Genomic DNA, 13,979 nt, shown 5'->3' with positions numbered 1-13,979 from the left:
TTGTTTTTAATGTGGGAGTCAAAGAGAATGAGAATGGTTTGGTCTAGAGAATATTCTGATATATCACTACCAAAAATACAATGACAACAAAATAACTAGGTAAGTTTGGAAAATTTTTGCTTCATTTCAGTAGTTACTGAAACAATCAATTTTTCAGCTGATTTAAGGCTCAGTCACCCAGTGAGACTAGCTCAGTTTGTCCCAGCCTAAGATTATAATACAATAGGCTAGAGTTTTTTTTGCAGTTGTTCCTAATGCAAAAATTCCATACCTGTGTGACCTTGTGACCCCACTGCGAGTAAACACTCAACCCCCTCTTCTAACAAGCAACAGTCTCATAGAGAAGGTTGAATTTCCAACACAGTCCAATGTTGTTCAGATGTTGAGGCTTTTATGTCACAGCTGTAATGTTCTGACAAATTTCAGGTAAGGCCCATGAGAAGAAGCAGGGTGGGGCTAAGAATGGCCACCATTTGGGAAAATGAGGCATCTGTCAGGCAGACACTGCTTCCAAACCGCTAGAATACCCATGAACAGTATTTATGCAGTTAGAATTTGATGATTAAATTATGTGCTCCCAAGAGTCAAACAGAATACACCTCTGTTCCATTTACTGTTCTGTTTACTTTTCTCTTTTTCATTTTATTTGAATTATTTTACAATTATCTCTCTTCTAAAGGCAGCAGGCTACAGCACAAAGTCATGGGCTTTGGAGTTACTTGGACTAGTTGTGTGACTTTGGGTACATTACTTATTTTCTCTGAGCCTCAGTTACTTTATCTGCAAATTCTTACCAGGTGGTGGTAAGGACTATAAATAGTGCATGTAAAGTACCTAACGTATAGCTTTTACCATAGTAGGTGCCAAATACTGGTAACTTTTACTTTTGTTAATTTTTAATACTATTCTGACACAGATGTCCTTTTTTTTCTGAGACAGAGTCTTGCACTGTCGCCCAGGCTGGAGCGCAGTGGCGTAATATCCGTTCACTGCAAGCTCCGCCCCCCGGGTTCACGCCATTCTCCTGCCTCACCCTCCTGGGTAGCTGGGACTACAGGTGTCCACCACCACGCCCGACTAATTTTTTTGTATTTTTAGTAAAGACCCGACTAATTTTTTTTTTAGTATTTTTAGTAGAGACGGGGTTTCACCGTGTTAGCCAGGATGGTCTCGATCTCCTGATCTAGTGATCTGACCTAATTATTATACAGCATAAGATACTGTACCTCTCCTAGTTTCAAGGAATGAAATGCAAAAAGGGGTCAAAGATGCCTTTTGCTCGAACAGTCCCACCTCAGAACCCAAATCCAAAACTTTAGAGAAAAATTCAATTCCTATTTTATTCAGTAAGAGTAGAAACATTTGTATTAATGCAATATAGAAATTAGTACAACCTGCTTTTAACAATAGGGAAATTTTAAGTGGATTGTATGTAAACAAAGCATCTTACCTTCTCATAGTAAATACTTAAACATCCCAGAGCATAGACCAAGAAGAAGGCCTGAAAATACAGCAAGCAGAAAATGCTCATTACAAATAGTTCCACAATCTTGTGAAACTATTTTACAGACTGATCTCTTTTCACTTCAATACAAATTAATGCCCTTAAGTCATCATCAAAAAGGTCACATATTTTTAATATAAATGGTTCATTTGAATGTCTTAGATTTAAAAAAAAAATTTAAGAAAATACAAATGTTACCAACTGGTTTAAATCAAAAAAAAATAAAAGATTTTTATGAATGTTTCCATATTTATTCCCTAAAAAACCTACATAACTGAAAAATGACGTTAACAGCTGTAGCAATAGAAATTGTTGTTCATTGGAGTTTCTCCCTGTACAATTAAATAACCATATTTAAATTGAGAAAAATATATCTAGAAAAAAATGTGTGAAAAGTATGGGGCAGTGCTGATTTTGCTTACCTGACAAAATACTAGTTTCCCAGTTATCTTTGGTGAAATGATTTTCTAGAACCCTATGTTTGCACTGACCTCATATAATGACATATTTTTACTATGTGCGGGGAAGCCTGTAGGAATGGCAAAGAAAATTGGCTCCAGTTGAATACAATCACATTTAAATGGAAATGAAAATGGCTTTCTGTTAAAATAATACACTGCCAAACAACTGACACCACCCAAAGAGACATGTGTTGTTGGCTTTGCCTATCCAGGGCGCTTAGGGTCTACAGATACCACTGAAGGGACTCCCATGAGATTGGTGCATAGCAGGTAGTGACCAAATGGTAGCCAGTGGTAAAATGGGACTACATTTCTTTTTAAATATGAAGGTGAAAAATGAGATTTATAACCAAACATCAAATATTCTGCTTCAGCTCTCACTGCTGCTTCCAGCGACACAGACAAGGAGGGGTCCTCTTGTGCAGTGTGGAAGCAGAAACATAATCCCCTCCCTGTCATGAGCATTGAGGCTATTGTGCAGCAACAAGGCACTGACAAACTGCTCATTCAGCGTGTTTCCTCACTGTCCTTCCATCCCACCCCTAATCCAGCACACACAGAACAAAAGACAGCACAAGTAATATGGGTGGAAGGACTTCCAAGCAGTGAATACCTTGTCATTCTCTGCCTGGCTATCTGATGACATCTCTCTTCACAGGAGCAGTTCGCTAAGGGTGGTCTGGGGATCCTGGGATCCCCAAGACCCTTGCAGGAGGTCTCAAGGTCAAAACCACTTCATAATAACGTGGTGTTATCTGCCTCATTTGTGCTCTCTCCAGTGACTATAAGATGTGTGATGGTCCAAGATTGGAGCCAGAAGCAGATGCAAGAATCTAGATGACTTTCAGGAAATCAGACCTTAAATCGACTTGCAAAAATGAAAAACGAAGCTTCTCACTAAATTTTTTGTTTTGGAAAATATAGTTATTTTTCATTAAAAACTTACATTAAATTATTTATGTCAAGGTATGGGTTGTTGTCGTTTTTAATATGGAAGGCTTCACAAACTTGTGTCATCCATGGGCAGGGGTCATACTAATCTCTGCATTGTTCCAATTTTAGTATATGTGCTGTTGAAGACATCACTATTATTATTTTTAAATGTGTTAAACAGATACTCATCATTTTTGTTTTAATTCATAATTTGATAAACACTGACAAATATGAGGAACCACTACTTTAGTTTTACCCAAATCCAAATCTAGAGCATTTCTGGAGATGAAGGTAGTCACCTTCTATTCCACTTTTTCCTATTGCCTTCCTGGTCCCAGCCTGTGGGTGGCTCCTTCCTGCGTCCTGTGACACCCTCCCTGTTCTGAGCCCTCTACAGTCCACTCTCCACAGCATCCAGATTCATCTTCTTGGCACATGAAGATCATGTCGTTCCCCTAATTAAAACCCTCCAAAGAGATTTCACTGCCCTTAGAATAAAGTCCAAACTGCTTGCCACCAGCTCCAGGTCCCTGCACGATCTTACCACTGCTCTTTCCAGACGTCCTGTCTGCACTTCTGTCTCTTGAAGACACTAAGCTCATTCAGGCCTTTGCCTCTGTAATCGCTACTCCTGCTATCTGGCATGTTCTGCTCCAGACTCAAAGGTCACCTCTCGGAGAGGTCTTCCTTGGCCACCGAGTCTAAGTAACCCACATCCTGATCACCTCCAGAGCACTTACTTTTGTCTGAAAATCTTTCTCTTACATGTGTTCCTCCGATTAGAATGTAAACTCTGGCAGAACAGAAACTGCCTGCTGTTCCCTTGGCCTAGAAGGGGGTCTAGTACATGTTGGGTGTTCAATGCTTGTGCTGAAAGACAAAAAAGACAGGTCCCCAATCCTGCCCTTGGCTTAGGCCCCAACAGCCAGAGCCACCCTACAGCAGGTCTCTGCACCTCACTCAGCTCATCTCTTCTCAGTGTGAACATTGTGTTCCACTTCTTTCACTGCTGTTGACAGCCCTGCCAAGTGGCCCACAATTTTATTTTGACCTTTTCTCTTTCCATCACTCACTACTTATTAATACAGAATACTGCTGTTTTTCAGATGGACTACAGGCCAAAAGGTGCAACGGAAAAGATAAAGTTGTTTCCTCAACACAATTTGCACTTCTTGGTTCAGAATAGTGTAACACAAAGAATGAAGTTTGAGATCTGACAGACCTGAGCTCAAATCGTCATTGTTAGCTAGGGCCTTGGAAGTATCACTTAAATTCTCCATGCCTCATCTATACAATGGGGATCATAATGCTTTCTTAGCTAAATATTTTTTTTGTAGCTAAATATTGAGTAAGATTAAATCACACAAAGATTTTTATTTTTTAAATTATACTTTATGTTCTAGGGTACATGCGCACAACGTGTACGTTTGTTACGTATGTATACATGTGCCATGTTGGTGTGCTACACCCATTAACTCCTCATTTACATTAGGGGTATCTCCTAATGCTATCCCTCCCGCTTCCTCCCACCCCACAACAGGTCCCAGAAATCACACAAAGATTTAATAAGTTATGAAAAGCACCTAAAAGCTCAATTAATTTTAGTTTTCCTCCTTTCTGGAACTCCTGACCTCAGGTGATCTGCCTGCCTCGGCCTCCCCAAGCACTGAGATTACAGGCATGAGCCACCGTGGCTGGCCTTAGTTTTCTTCCCTTTCTAATAACTGGATAGCATAGCCTGGAAAAAAAAGTTCAATCCCATCCTTGCCTAATAAGAGATTCTTTCCTGATATCTGCTAAAATGTAAGTTCCTCAAAAACTGATGTGTTTTCATTATCAGCAAGCATACATTTCCCCAAGAGTGAATGAAACCATTATCTCATTTTTATTTGCTTAAAATGGTGATTGGCTTTTACCAATCTATGCAAGATGTGACTAGGCACTTATTACAGATGGAGGGGATCTTAATTCAATTGAATTGGTTTTATTTAAAATTAAATTATCAGTAGACTAGAGAGGTCTGTAGAGGTTGACAATCATATCCCCTGCAATCGCATTATTAAATTTTACTTTCACAGTACTAATAAGATGGAAAGATAAGTTTAATGATAGTTTTTAACATCATACTGCTAAATGTAGTCAGGGCCCTCAAGTGTTGTAATGGAAAAATAGATCTCAATAACAGATCCCTATAAAACAATGGAATATATTAGCTAACTGGCATGGCAATCTAATTATCCCTGAAATGAATACTGAATCATCCCCATGTCCAGTTCACAAAAAGTATGGTTTAAAATGTCACTGGCTAAAAGCAGAGGTAAGGAAGATGTTGCATGTGGAATATGCCATCTGGCATATGTGAATACAGTTGTAGGTGCCTAACCAGGAAAAAAGTGTATTCTACTAATGTGATCTAGTCACTGTGTGTGTGAAAGACCTAGTCACTGTGCAATACTTCCACCATTTAAGTAAAAGATCTATTTTGTGATCATCATCAACAATTTAGAGACAGAGTATGTATGTCCTATCAGGCACAGAATAAAGGCAGGAACCAAATGAGCACCTATTACATGTGCCAGGAACTGTGCTGGTCATTGTGTATACATCACTGAACGTCATTAGCTGCTACATCAATTCAAGCAAAAATAAAGCACAATTTCCAAGAAGTGTTTTTTCTTGTGAGAGCTAGCCCTCCCTCAGCACACACACGTCTTTCTCCAAACTACCCATAAAACACACTGCACTGAAGTTCATTTTAAATTTACAGAAAATACATTCATTTAAAAATATCTGCCATTTTGTGAACTAAAGCTATGTCTTCACTCCACCCAGGGAAGTTGGCTAGCTGGGAGAGGGATGGGGACACAATGAGGAATATACATTGCTAAGTGTCTTCCAGGACAGAGAGATGTCACACATATCACGCTGCATTCAATCTTCACTATCTTCCTCTGAAGGAGAACATTACAGCTGAGGAAAACGAGGAATGCCAAGAACACTGTCTATTGTGTGTTATACTGCATGTGGCAAATATTTTTTTCCCATTTCATCTTTTTTTTTTTTTTTTCTTTTTTTGAGACGGAGTCTGGCTCTGTCGCCCAGACTGGAGTGCAGTGGCCGGCTCTCAGCTCACTGCAAGCTCCGCCTCCCGGGTTCACGCCATTCTCCTGCCTCAGCCTCCCATGTAGCTGGGACTACAGGCGCCCGTCACCTCGCCCGGCTAGTTTTGTTTTTGTATTTTTTAGTAGAGACGGGGTTTCACCGTGTTAGCCAGGATGGTCTCGATCTCCTGACCTCGTGATCCGCCCGTCTCGGCCTCCCAAAGTGCTGGGATTACAGGCTTGAGCCACCGCGCCCGGCAGCATTTCATCTTTTGCCTGTAATTTTGCCTTTGTCTTTAACATAGTTTTAAATCTCTAGGTAATGAAATCTATATATTATGGCCTCTTAGAAGAACTTATCCGTATCTCAAAAATATATAAAACACAGGCAGGGTGGCTCACACCTGTAATCCCAGCACTTTGGGAGGCCGAGGCTGGTGGATCACTTGAGCCCAGCAGTTTGAAACCAGCCTGGGCAACACAGCGAAACCCCATCTTTACCAAAAATACAAAAATTAGCTGGGTGTGGTGGCGTGTGCCTGTGGTCCCAACTACTCGGGAGGCTGAGATGGCAGGACTGCTTGGGCTCAGGAGACTGAGGCTGCAGTGAGCTGATATTGTACCACTGCACTGCAGCTTAGGTGACAGAGAGAGTTCCTGTCTTTAAACAAACAAACAAAAAAAAGCATAAATAATTATCCTTGTTTTCTATTTTAAATTTCCCTTTATATCTTTAATTGACCTGAAATTTATTTTTGTGTATGTTAGGAGATGGGATTTTAGCTTTGTCTTTTCCAAATGGCTAATCAGCTGTCCCAACACCATGAATCTTTTCTTCACTAATATGAAGTGTTATTTTTATTGTATCCTGAAATCCCATCTATAAATGGGTCTGTTTGTAGATTGTGGCCCAATCTTTCCTTTCCTATACCAAGACTATATTGTTACTTTATGTTTTATTAACGGCTGCAGTAAGATCTCCTTTTTTTTTTTTCTTTTTCTTGGCTACTCTAATTATTCCAAGTGAACTTTAAAAATTAATAAGGCCTACAGTCATGCTACTCTGAACGTGCCTGATCTTGTCTGATCTCAGAAGCTAAGCAGCGTTGGGCCTGGTTAGTACTTGGAGGGGAGACTGCCTGGGAATACTGGGTGCTGTAGGCTTAAAACAAGGATTAATGAAACAAAGAGCAAAACTGCAGTTCTTCTCTCTCCTGCCTGCCAGCACACAAAGGCTTTTAAAACAAAACCCGATCCTCAAAGCAGTTCACCCAAAGTTTCCTGTGTGTCTGGGTATATAAGCAGAATATAAATATATTTACAGAAAAAAATTAGAATAGTTTTTCAAACCTTAATCAAAAGGCTCTGCTGTAAGTATATATTCTTGCTAAAAGGACCCAAACTGTCTCACAGTTGAAGTCTCTGGAAAATTTTCAGAAGTTTAGATAGAAGGAAAGTCACTGACCTATTGCAGGGGAGGGAGACTAGTCAAACAACATAGCAGTAAAAAATAACTGCAAAATTCTAGGGAAGAATCTTAGACATTCTAATCACTGGATTCTGATACTTGGAATCCACATTATGGACACTAAGGAGGGGAAAAGGAATGTGGAAAAAACAGGTGAGGTACAAAATGGAAGAGCCAGGCACAAGAAGATGCGTAAACGAGACCCAACTGAGACTGCTGCTGTCAGGCACACGGAGAGCTGTCGCCCGACGCTGCTGTGCCCCTTTGTTTCCAAGCATTCCCACCTAGTCCTCCTGTGTGCGGACCACTTTCTTTTGTTTTCTTCTTTAAAAGCTTTATAACTATATACAAACAATACACAGAAGTACCAGTAAGGTAGCCTCCAACACCAGAGTTAGACTAAGAAATCGACATGCATCGGCAAACTCAGAGCCACAACTGAATGGTATCAACACAGTTCAAGAATGTGACACAGAGTGAGTGAGGAAAGTCAGCAAATGGGGAATCTGGTGACGGTGGCAAGGTCTTCGCAATGCACACAGGATGAGACTCCGACCCAAGGGTTCGGTGGCAGACCAATGCATGCACCACACTACCTCTAGTCTAGATGTTAGCAGCTCTTTGTTTGATATACCTCAATTCAATGGTGGCTTTTCAAGAAAAAGAATAAATGCTACCACATTAAGTAAAATAATTAAATGAAAGACTTACAACAATCTTAGAATCTTCAGTATCAAGTTAAAAACAGTTTATCCCTCCTTGGGGAGAAGGACACGTGGGCCTGACATCCTTAAGCATTTGGATTATCCAGCTCACTCCTCACGGGCTGACTCCGTGTTCACCAAGCAGCCTTCCAATTATATTACCCTTTGGCACCTGAATTTTCTACATGAAGAGAATATGCCAATATGGAAAGGCAGGTGGTGGGGCCTTTGCTAATGTTAATAAACTCACACTCTAGTTTATTCCCCAGGCTCTTGTGAGCACACTCAGCCTGAATGCTGCTCCTAGAGCTCAAGTCATTTTCTGTGCTCTAACAAATCCGAACTTCTTAGTCCCTCAAGCAAAGGATTAGACCTGGAATGCAGGGCCCTACTGGGGTGCTGCCATGGAGGGAATCTTTCTGGGAATGAGTGAGCTGGTCTGCACCACCCCTATTAAATCTCCTCCCATTAGTTTCCCAACAGCACACACAGGGATAGTAAAATTAAACACGACTACTTTGGATCTTGGGAAATTTAAATGTTAAATCTCCTTAACCTTCAAAAGTTGACTGCCTGGCAGGGTGTGGTGGCTCATGCCTGTAATCCCAGCACTTTGGGAGGCCAAGACGGGCAGATCACTTGAGGCCAGGAATTTGAGAGCAGCCTGACCAATATGGCGAAACCCCATCTCTACTAAAAATACAAAAATTAGCTGGGTGTGATGGTGTGTGCCTGTAGTTCCAGCTACCAGGAGGCTGAGGTGGATCACCTGAACCCGGGAGGCAGAGGTTGCAGTGTGCTGAGATCACGCCACTGCACTGCAGCTTAGGTGACAGAGCGAGACGGTGTCTCAAAAAAAAAAAAAAAAAAAAAAACAGCTGATGGCCCTAACTTTATGACAGCATTATGCAACTGCTTTTAATTTACAGTGAAATCAACTTTCATTTGATTAAAAAAAAAATTCAGTCCCCCAAATCAATCTATTTTTCACTGGATCTTGCTAAGTAAAAAGCATTTGATTAAAAAATTAGCCAGATGTGGGGTGGCATGCACCTATAGTTCTAGCTACTCAGGAGGCTGAGGTGGTAGGATACCTTGAGCTCAGGAGTATGAGGCTTCAGTGAGCCACGATGGTGCCACTGCACTCCAGCCTGGGCAACAGAGAGAAACCGTGTCTCTAAAAAACATAAAAACAAAAAATTTAAAGAGCAAAGCATTTGAGCGTTTGCGTGTGTGCGTGTCCACTGAAGGATGCAGAAGATGGAAACAGAAATCTTCAGAAATAGCTACTCAGAAATAACTAAGGTAAATATAGTTTATAGCTCTTCAATTACTCTATGCAAATTTCCAAATCTCTGTTCTGAATGAGTCAAGGCAAAGGCACGAAAACACCCCTACAGGGCTGCATGTCCACATCTGTGGCAGGTTGCAGACCAAAAGCTTCCCATGTCAGTGCCGAGTAGACTTCTAAGTCAGCTGTGTATTACCGCTCTGAGTCCCTTAAGAGAGCTGTCGTGAATCACCACAGCAGGGGTGAGACGCCATTCTGCCTGTGCTCCTGACTGACATTCACAGAAACACTGAGCGGGTACATGCAGTGCACCAAACATGGGTGATTCATTCAAAAGAAATCTGCCAAAACAGAACGACAAGTAGAGCTAGGTTTTTTTTTTTTTGAGACGGAGTCTCGCTCTGCCGCCCAGGCTGGAGTGCAGTGGCCGGATCTCAGCTCACTGCAAGCTCCGCCTCCCAGGTTCACGCCATTCTCCTGCCTCAGCCTCCCGAGTAGCTGGGACTACAGGCGCCGCCACCTCGCCCGGCTAGTTTTTTGTATTTTTTAAAGTAGAGACGGGGTTTCACCGTGTCAACCAGGATGGTCTCGATCTCCTGACTTCGTGATCCGCCCGTCTCGGCCTCCCAAAGTGCTGGGATTACAGGCTTGAGCCACCGCGCCCGGCTGAGCTAGGTTTAATGGTATGCTCCCTGAAAACTTCTGGAACACATCTCTGGTATGTTCTCAGGTGCCAGTCAGCTTCTAAGAAGGCAGAGTATCCTCATCTCCTGTCTCCTATTACCCTTGCCTTTCATCAGGGAGTGTTCAAGAGGAGGCAGCAGGTAGCAGCAGCCTTTAAAAAATTTGTCAACAGCCTGTAATCCCAGCACTTTGGGAGGCCGAGGAGGGCGGATCACGAGGTCAGGAGATCGAGACCATCCTGGCTACTAACACGATGAAACCCTGTCTCTACTACAAATACAAAAAAAAAATTTAGCTGGGTGTGGTGGTGGGCGCCTATAGTCCCAGCCACTCGGGAGGCTGAGGCAGGAGAATGGTGTGAATCTGGGAGGCAGAGCTTGCAGTGAGCCGAGATCGCGCCACTGCACTCCAGCCTGGGCGACAGAGCGAGACTCTGTCTCGAGGAAAAAAAAAAACTTGTCAATAAAAGACAGCAGTTGGTCACCTGGAACAGTGTGGCTGAACTCACAGTATTTGACACCAAATACACTTCGCCTCCAGCTGCCACCTCCCAGGCCAGGCCTCTAGCCCACCCTCCATACTGATGCTAGCTCTAGGCACTCCACTCCCCTACGGAACCCCCTGCAGTGCCCTGGTGCCCCAGGACCAGGCCAGACCCTGACTCACGGACACACCCTCCCCCATCTGGTGTTCTTTTTGGCTGAGCTATCTGAAAGAGCCTTTGCTACCCTGTGTCCATGCGGCAAGCCCCATCTATCCTTTACTATCCTCAGCTATCATGATTACAAAGGCTTTCCACTTCAGCCCTGCTGGATGGTCTCCATCAGCTTCTGTGCAAATTCCCTATCTTGTACGTTAAATCATTTAACAAATAATTATTACGCACCTAATAGATGTCAGGCATTGGGCCCAAGGAAACAGGAAGAGCGATACTGACAAGATCCATATGCCACACTATGCTTATCACACAGAACTGTAATGATTTCTGGGCTATCTTTAAGATGGAAGTCACGTTCTACTTATTTCAGTATTGGTAGCCCTTAGCCCAATGCCTGGCACTTAGTATGTATCCAGTGGACATTTTCGTGATTGTAAAAAATAAGGTTCCAACTAGCTGCTAATCAGCTTTTACAAGTAACTTAATAATGACAAAAGTAGCAGGCACTAACATTTATTGAGCATCTACTATATTATCAGGTACTGTCCTGACCCAATTACATGTATTATTTAATTTCCAGAACATCCTATGAACAAGATGTTACACAGCTCCCACTTTACAGAGAAGAAATCTGAGGCTCTGAGAGGCCAAACATCTAAAGAACAGGTACACATGGGCTGTCTAGTAAAGATCTCCACAAAGCTGGGAATGTCTTCGCATGTGCTGTTCAATACAGTAGCCAGTGGCCACACGTGGCCGTTCAGTGTTTGAAACGTGGCTGGTGCAACCAAGAAAAGGAATTTTGAATTGTATTTTAATTCAATTTAATTTAATTTAATTTAATTTAGTTTTTGAGACAGAGTCTCACTCTGTCGCCTAGGCTGGAGTGCAGTGGTGCAATCTCGGCTCACTGCAACCTCTGCTTCCCGGGTTCAAGCGATTCTCCTGCCTCAGTCTCCTGAGTAGCTGGGATTATAGGCGTGTGCCACCACACCCGGCTAATTTTTGTATTTTTAGTAGAGACAGGGTTTCACCGTGTAAGCCAGGATGGTCTTGATCTCCCGACCTCGTGATCTGCCCTCCTTGGCCTCCCAAAGTGCTGGGATTACAGGTGTGAGCCACCACACCCGGCCCCCACATTACTTTCCTGTGGTCTCAGCTATAAAATTACCAACATGGATGTGTTCCATAGCACTTCCTGGGACCTACCTGTATGCCAAGAACCACACTGGACACTGCAGGAACTATCAAAGAAAGCCATCACAGAGCTCCTGGAGGAGAGGGGAGCCCAGGGGGTGCTATCTTCAAAGGCAGAAAGGACATTTCTGTGTGCGCTATCAACATAAGCAAGAAAAGAGGGACTGAGCATAAAGTGACCACAGGTTAGAGGAACTCCAGATCACCAGGACAATATGATAGAGTTTATGGAAGGCCACTTTTAGCCACTTTTTTTTTTTTTTTTGAAACAGGGTCTCGCTCGTGCAGTGGCATGATCTCGGTTCATTAAAGCCTCGACCTCCCAGGTTCAAGCAACCCTCCCACCTCAGTCACCCAAGTAGTTGAGACTACAGGCCTGTACTGCCACACCTGGCTAATTTTTACATTTTCTGTAGAGATGGGGTTTTGCCATGTTGCTTAGGCTGGCCTCAAACTCCTGGCTTCAAGCTATCTGCCTGCCTTGGCCTCCCAGAGTGCTGGGATTACAGGTGTGAGTCATGGCACCAGGCCCAAGCTAACTTTCAAGAATGTAGCTACTGCATTAAGTAGAGGGATCCTGCAGAAGGAAATAAATCCATTTACTTAATTAGCAGTCACTATATGATCTGAATCATGTAGCACAGTCTATGAAAAGTTGAGACTCCATGAACATACCAAACAATAGTGACTTGTACTCTTTAAGTGGATAAATTATATGGTATATGAATTATAGTATTTTTTAAAAAGCTAGTGAAAATTAGTAACAAAATATTCAGCCAATCCGAAATCCATTTTTTTCTTCTTTCCACCCCGTTACCCCCCACGTCACCAGTCAGCATCTGTTAACAATCTGAAATCTTTTTATTCTTTTTGTTTGACACACAGTCTCACTCTGTCGTCCAAGCTGGAGCGCAGTAGTGCAATCATGGCTCACTGCAGACGCAACCTCCTGGGCTCAAGCAATCCTCCCACATGAGCCACGCAAGTGGCTGGACTACAGGCATCAGCCATCACACCTAGCCATCAATATAAAATCTTTTTTTTTTTCTTTTTTTTGAGACAGAGTTTCACCCTGTCACCCAGGCTGGAGTGCAATGGCTCAATCTTGGCTCACTGCAACCTCCGCCTCCCGGGTTCAAGCAATTCTCCTGCCTCAGTCTCCTGAATAGTTGGGATTACAAGCATGAGCCACCATGTCTGGCTAATTTTTATATTTTTGGTAGAGACAGGATTTTACCATGCTGGCCAGGCTGGTCTCGAGCTCCTGATCTCAGGTGATCCGCCTGCCTTGGCCTCCCAAAGTGCTGGGATTACAGGTGTGAGCCACCGCACCTGGCCTAGCAATCTAAAATCTTAACAAGAAAAGTAGTACTCAGAAAAACACCTCGAATCTTCTGTGGAATGATTGCAAACATATATCTTAGAACTGATGAAATAAAGGCTGAGGAGTGAAATTTGGGCAGGCCTACTTGGGAGGTACACATAATGATTTCAATACTGACTCACAATATTCAATAACTGAATTACGTACAGAACTACACTGTGAGGTAGGTTCACATATAGCATAGTTCAGGCCCAAAGACCAACAGCTGAAATGATAACATGTTGAAAACATACCTCTTCTAGGCTGAGTTGCAAATACTCAAAGATCCTATATGGATTTCTTCTGCATATTAATCTGTTTCTTTGCACCAACTAAAGAGAAAGAAACACAATATATACAGAACAAATGGAAGTACTACATGTCACAGAGAACGTATTTTAAAATGAACATTTTTCTTATAAATTCCCAGGATTCACATTCTATTGTGCTAATATTATAAAGAAATGATTACAACAAAAATTTGAGACAGACTCTTGCTCTATTGCCTGGGCTGGAGTGCAGTGATGTGATCACAGCTCACTGCCGCCTCAAATTCCTAGACTCAAGCAATTCTCCTACCTCAGCCTTCCCAGTAGCTGGGACTACAGGCGTGTG

General features: G+C 42.6%; 1 protein-coding gene, 1 non-coding gene and 1 pseudogene across 51 annotated transcripts in view; 1 reads left to right on the top strand and 2 right to left on the bottom strand.

The window, feature by feature from the left end:
* Nucleotides 1–13,979, bottom strand: part of TSEN2 (tRNA splicing endonuclease subunit 2) — a 57,765-nt gene that overhangs the window by 24,804 nt on the left and 18,982 nt on the right. For 47 of the 50 annotated variants that reach the window (XR_003727402.2, XR_013414129.1, XR_013414132.1 and 44 more), the window contains 2 exons: nucleotides 13,619–13,696; nucleotides 1,451–1,501 (listed from right to left, as the gene is read on the bottom strand). Coding sequence is in view for 11 of the 50 variants with exons in the window: in XM_015130213.3 (XP_014985699.3) it covers nucleotides 1,451–1,501; nucleotides 13,619–13,696 (129 nt within the window). In the remaining 39 variants the exon portion in view is untranslated. The remainder of the gene's footprint in view (nucleotides 1–1,450; nucleotides 1,502–13,618; nucleotides 13,697–13,979) is intronic. The other 3 variants (XM_028844472.2, XM_028844473.2, XM_077993444.1) reach the window with 1 other exon arrangement.
* Nucleotides 2,950–3,051, bottom strand: LOC114676534 (U6 spliceosomal RNA). The gene has a single exon (XR_013414611.1). It is a non-coding gene; the product is annotated as a U6 spliceosomal RNA (small nuclear RNA).
* LOC114676567 (5S ribosomal RNA) lies at nucleotides 7,045–7,163 on the top strand (annotated as a pseudogene).

The sequence above is a fragment of the Macaca mulatta genome, chromosome 2 (assembly GCF_049350105.2).
Source record: "Macaca mulatta isolate MMU2019108-1 chromosome 2, T2T-MMU8v2.0, whole genome shotgun sequence".
In the NCBI taxonomy this organism is placed as follows: Eukaryota; Metazoa; Chordata; class Mammalia; order Primates; family Cercopithecidae; genus Macaca; species Macaca mulatta.
The sequence above is the reverse complement of the archived record's forward strand: the minus strand, read 5'-3'. Positions and strand labels throughout refer to the sequence as shown.